This window comes from Cynoglossus semilaevis, chromosome 8 (assembly GCF_000523025.1).
Source record: "Cynoglossus semilaevis isolate Cse_v1.0 chromosome 8, Cse_v1.0, whole genome shotgun sequence".
NCBI lineage: Eukaryota > Metazoa > Chordata > Actinopteri > Pleuronectiformes > Cynoglossidae > Cynoglossus > Cynoglossus semilaevis.
In genome coordinates this window covers 23,820,187-23,826,186 of record NC_024314.1, presented here as the reverse complement: position 1 = coordinate 23,826,186, position 6,000 = coordinate 23,820,187, and the positions used below count along the sequence as shown (strand labels likewise).

Here is a 6,000-nt window from a genome sequence, read left to right as displayed (position 1 = left end):
TGAAAAAACATTAACTATTCAAAACACAGTGACTAATTAAATAAGAGTTTCACTTTTCTTGTCGTCTAGTCGCAGTCTCAGCACCACTGGTTTACCTTCAAGGGAACTTCCTCAGCCCCCAGCTCCCGCCGCAGCCCATTTATCATACGGTGTTGGAGGGATGGAGGCGAAGAAGAGGAGAAGTCCAGGCTCCATCAGAGGGAAGGCCAGCAAGCTGAGCAAGCCGGACGGACTGGAGAGCCTCTTCGGAAAGGGAAACGACATCGGGGGCATTCTGGCATCTGGGTCGGACTCACCGAGGCAGGTTAGTGTCACCTGCTGTAGGTCTGTGGCTCATTGTTATTCATAGTGAAGCAGAGATGGAGTTCATGGTCAGGTTCATGTCATGTGGATTGCGCAGCTGTGGGTCACAGGGCTGTGAAGTGGGACGCTGTGACATCAGTGTTAAGGTAGAACAGTGTGGTTCATATGATATAATATTTTATTTTACGCTTCACAGACACCAATTAGCGTCACAGATACTACTTTAGGTTGGGGTTCAGTAAATATGCAGTGAGTGTACACTGTAGGAGTGAGGACGTCAGGCAGGAAAATGCTGACTGTGATGTTTATATTCTTCTCATTAACAGAAAACAAATGAATTGAAAATGAAAAACAAATATTTGTGTATTAAGAATTTTTTTTTAGTTTAGAGCTCCAGTAAAACATATAAAAAGTATGTTTGGTATTTAATTCTCTTTACAAAAATCTTTGTCCTCTTCACAGGCCAAGTTGCATCACTGACAGGAATCTGCAGGTAACCCCCCCCGCCCCCACCGCGACGTCCCACCGTGCCACTCTCTTCCAGCGACGGCCCCCATCGTCGCTCAAGACTCTCTTCATTTTTACGATGTCATGCTTGTTTACCTGATAACAGTTCGGTTCAGCTGAGTTTGGACTGCAGAGTTTTCACACACACACGAGGAAGGAAGGAAAAGGAAAAGGAAAAGCCACCGAGCATCACTGTGGTTGCCCTGGTTTTTTTTTTTTTTTTTGTTTTGTTTTTTTAGAGGTAGATGGATTTACAAAGAAATGTACTCCGGAAAGGGAAATGCCCTTTTTAAGTTTTTTTTTTTTAAGGCATTTTTTCAATGGACAAAAAAACTGTGGTTGCCCAGTTTGATCAGCTGAGCAGCTGGGTTAAAGTGTATTCTTGGGGAGACAGAGAATTGAAGGACCTACCGACACGACTACTGTAGGACTCAGCAGCGCCACCTCTGTCCTCGCCTCTTCTTCTCCCTGTTTCTCACCTCGTCTCAGGCAGAGATGAGTTTGTTGTTCTTTTGGGGTTTTTTGTTTTTTGTTTTGGTGCCTCTACCTTTGTCTGCAACTTTCTACTCCTATCCCAGCATGCCCTTGTTCAAAGTGCACTTATTAACGTCTCTTCCCTCCTGGCTGTCTCCACACATGTCTCCAGTAGTGCCACAACAGGACCTGTTCACACGGGGAAGGAAATGATCTGTCTTACCAATGACAACTCATCAATGCATTGCATTTTCAATAAAGGAAGAAGTCTAACTTTGAAGGTTTTTCAAAGTTCTGCTTTACATGTTGCAAGAAACACAAACTCCTACACATGTTTGCACTTGCAACCAAAAAGGAATTATTACTACGGTGTTGGATTTTCTTTTCTTTTTTTTTTGTATAATAATTTATATACCTACATAATGTTTGTTTTCAAACTGACTGGTAAGGTTTGAGCTACAGGTGGTCTTTTAAGCAAAAAATAATAATTTCTATGGCATTTTGAAGAAATGTTGAAAGTATTGTGATTGTTCATATTGTTGAAAAAAAAAAGTCTGTACATATCTGTTCTTATTTTTATATTTATTATCGATTGTCCCCTTTCGTCTAAATGTGAGCTAAAGAAGGAATTAGCTTCAGCTTCTCACCTTATCCTGTTGTATTCCGGTTTCTCAAAACCTTCTGAGAATTAGTCAAGAAAAGCTAGTTTGGAAATTACGTTAACTCTCAAATATTAATGCAGTTGTTTGTGTTTTATTCACTGTTCATCAGTGTTTTCAACTCCCAAAGAAATCTGGTCAATTGACATGGTGACATGGTTTAACTTCCGTACACCTGTTTTCAATGATCATTCAAATATGAAAAGGAAAGTATAAAAGAAGGCCAAACCAACAGGTGGCGCTAATTCTTTTTAAAAATAGAACCAACATTGAAGACATATGCCACATCCTGCAAGATGTGAATAGCGCAAATTCGTCCTTGTGGTCACCCTTGGTACTGCAGCCAAAAGTACTAGTGCATTTTTTTCCACAGTAATTAAAGACACACGTTTAAAGCTAATGTGAGAACCCTTTTAAACAACCCTGTTCCATGTTTTAGATTTTGGTACTTTTTATTCTTTTGATACTCTAGGCACGCCGATATATTGAGTTTTCTGAAAAACAGTATAATTGTAGGAAAACTTTATCAGCATAGTAAACACACTGTGCTGTTACATCCTCAACATCAGGTTTCTAAAACTGGAACAGTGGGATCAGCATTTGTAATCACTGAAGAAAATGAAAATGAACTAACGCCATGAATATATGTATGAAGAATATCGATACAGTGTTGTGAAACTAAATCTGGCAGTATTCAGTGTGTCGATATTTTCTTACACCCCTACTAATAGCCACAAATTATAAATTCACTGTAAACAGGAGGTCGCCCTTGGACCAAGGTGCTGATCAGCATTTTGATGTCCTTCAACGTGACGTTGCTGTCACTAAGGAAATTTTTAATCGTATAAAAATGTAAAATGCACACCAGGTATATGGAGATCACCTCACCTTGAGCCAAGTTCAGTCACTTCCTGCTTCCATCTCTCGGTCTGCTGCTCATCATCCTGACAGAGAATCTATTTTGTATTCATTCGAGCCTCTGATGTTGCAGAATCTCCTTTATTAGGGTTGGGTTTTTTTTCCCGGCAAGGCACTTATTCAGTGCTTCATTACTACGTTTCTCTTTATTTGAAAGGTTGGTTTTGTGAAACCAGGCATTGGTTAGTATTTGTAATAGCATAAAAAGCCCCACATTCCTGTTTGCGTTTGGCTGTGGACTTCAAACCCACACTTTCTTTCAAGCTGGTTTTATCTCCAGAGACTGATGGGTAGAGATCTGAAGTCAAACACTTCTCAGACCCCGGGGGGCAGGTGGTCTATATATATATATTTTTTTTTACTGTAGATAGACATGCTTTAATCTCACTGTGTACAATTATTAAGCCTACTATTACACAATAGAAGCATTTCTCTCTTTTTGTTTTATCTGTTTTCTCCGTTCTAAAGAGATCCTGTTGCCACCTGCCTCATAATTGTCGCTTAAATATTGTGCGGTTGAGCAGCTTTTTTAGCGAGTATAATAATCAATTTGCACTAAGATGTTTAATGTGGGAGAACAGAACCACCCTGACTTAATGTTGACACTTTTAGAAACAATATTTTACCATTTGTTGCAGCTAAAGTTGAAGATGAAGCTCATGGATTATGTTTATTTCACAGGTGGTGTACTGTATATTTTGGGGTTTTTGCTACTTTAAATTCTACAGGTTTATTTACTGTTTTTGTCTACTTTTTTTAACCTTCCCTGCTCCCTTTTTTGTTGCACTTTGTCATAAAGCCCAGATCTTTAATCAATTTCTATTTATATAAATATTTGAGATATAAATGATTTAATCTATTTTTTTTTTCAGGCAAGTGTTTCAGGCGACTAGTCACAAAAAGTTAGCAGTATACCCTTCGCGGCTTGGCCCCTAAAATATTACGCTATTTTTGGTATATCTTTTTTTATATGTTCTCTATCTTTCACTATCTGATCCAAACTGTGGTGACTGTTGAATGTCATTGTTTTTGTGTAAACGTTGAGGAGTTTCATTCAATGTGGGTTCAGATTGAAAACAAGTTTTTGTTTTGTTTGTTTTTTTCATTCAATTTAACACATGCTGTAAAAAGAAATGTTCTTACGTCATTAAGCTTTTATTAAATGATTGAAAGTGGATTTTGTGGTGTTTGTAAAGCAAGGAAACTGCTTTTTTACTTTTTCTTTTCACTGTCCAGTTCAATGTATTAACCACCAACTATCAGATTTTTTTGACTAAGGAAATGTGACTGCTATAATTTTTGTATTGCCTGCAAAAAAGAAAGAAAAATGCTTCCATTGTCCCTGTTGTACTTTAGATTTCCAGCAACTACATTAATCAGCATATTCACAATGAAGTCATTTTTTAAGCTTACTTTTATAAAAATTTTATACTTGCTGTCTTTTGATTTTGTTTCCCTGCACAGCCTGTTACCACTGATGCCAGTGCTGTCGACAGATGAAGCCAACCGTGGATAATGACTGGTAACTCCTTGACATGTTGGCGTTTTGTTAAACAGTTTTTGTGACTGTTTAAAAAGTTCATATGAAATGTGTTAAAGATAATTTTGTCAACAGGAGGATCCGTGGTCCCTTTAATGATCCCCCTGACTAGTTTTGTCAACAGGAGGATCTGTGGTCCCTTTAATGATCCCCCTGACTAAATGTCCACCGCCCTCTGCTGGCTATACTTATTTATCAAATGCTGACGTGTATGTATGTACGTAAACTTCAGTTGTTCTGTTTTGAAACAACAGCTGTTTTTTAATGTTTTTGTTCTGCAGTCAACAGATTGACTATCTTGTGCTGACCTCCCTTCAGGTGTCACCACTGAGGATTGTCTGCCTCCCCCACATCTGTTTGCAGCTCCACGCCTTTTCTCTCTTGTCCAAATTTACCACCAAGTCTCCTTGACATTTTAATATTCTTAAAATGTGCTTTTTGATAGCTGTGGAACATTTAATTTAGTACAGTCTAAGTTTACAGACAAGCTAGATTTTGTGTTGATACTTGAGCGTATTTTTCCAGGTCTTTAGAACCAAAGTTAATTTCGAAATACTTCTTCCAGAGGTTGTGTGTATTTATCATCAGTATTTGAATAGTTGAATGGAGAGTTGTTCCCTCAAAATGAGAAGATGACCACGCCCTGATCCTCCCACAGGTTCATGTATAATCCCTGAACCCATCAGTCACTCTGACTGCACAACACCACTAGATGTCTCACTAGATTTCCTTACACCACACCAATGTTCATCTCTCAGCACTTTGCTTTTTCTTCAAACAATCTGTAATTATCTGGGTCCTTTCGGAAAAACGTCTGAGGCTGTTGTCCTCATTAGCACGGCTTTTCAAGTTATCCTTCCTCTCAAGTCACAAAAACAACTGTAATAGTCAGAAAGAACTTGCCGGCAACAGTTTCTGTGGAGGATAAAATTGGGTACAATTCAAGGCTGTTGTTTGGGAGTGCTGCAATTATTCAGTAGTGTAAAGTAAATCCAATTCATGTGCTGTTCGAAGTACCTAATCAGTAAAACAACATTGTAAATATTGCAGTGACACTTATTCCAGTGCGTATTTTAGTAGCCAGGATCATGGCATTTACTTGGACATCAACTTCCTCATCTTTATGTGACCAATTTGTGATTTGATGGAACTCAATACAAATCCAACAACCAAGATTGTCTCTAAAATTTAAGGCAAAATTGTAGTTGGACTGTTCTCTGCTGACATTTACAGCCCTTTTCTCTTTATGGCTCCCATTTTATGTTGTTGTTTACAGTGGAAAACGTGCAACAGAGAATTCATCTCTGCTCCATTCAGCCATTCCGCAGAGCTCCAGCTCGGCCTCACACTGCAGCCAGTTTCGGTCGTTTTCGGTGTTTACTTTCTTCCCTGCTTTTGTCCCATCATTAACGGGGGAACTATTTTTAACAAAAATGAATAGATTTATGTCATGCTACTATGAGCAGCTGGCTCCTCTAAAAGGACACAAATCAATTTCACATCCAGGTAATCTCTGCTGTATCTTTCCTTGACCAAACATCTTTAAGACTCAGTCTAATTAAGAGAAACTTTTGATTTTTGGAACAGCACTGCAACTTA

The 6,000-nt window shown here is 38.6% G+C and overlaps 1 protein-coding gene across 2 annotated transcripts in view; it reads left to right on the top strand.

Moving 5' to 3' along the window:
• atxn7l1 (ataxin 7-like 1) overlaps window positions 1-4,476 on the top strand; it is a 30,907-nt gene extending 26,431 nt beyond the window's left edge. The window contains exons 12-14 of one of the 2 annotated variants that reach the window (XM_025057552.1): window positions 70-304; window positions 766-796; window positions 4,326-4,476. In XM_025057552.1, coding sequence (XP_024913320.1) covers window positions 70-304; window positions 766-783 — 253 coding nt within the window. In that variant the 3' untranslated portion in view covers window positions 784-796; window positions 4,326-4,476. Of the gene's footprint in view, window positions 1-69; window positions 305-765; window positions 4,037-4,325 lie in introns of those variants that run through there. The other variant, XM_008315787.3, reaches the window with a different exon arrangement.
• The last annotated feature ends 1,524 nt before the right edge of the window (window positions 4,477-6,000 follow it).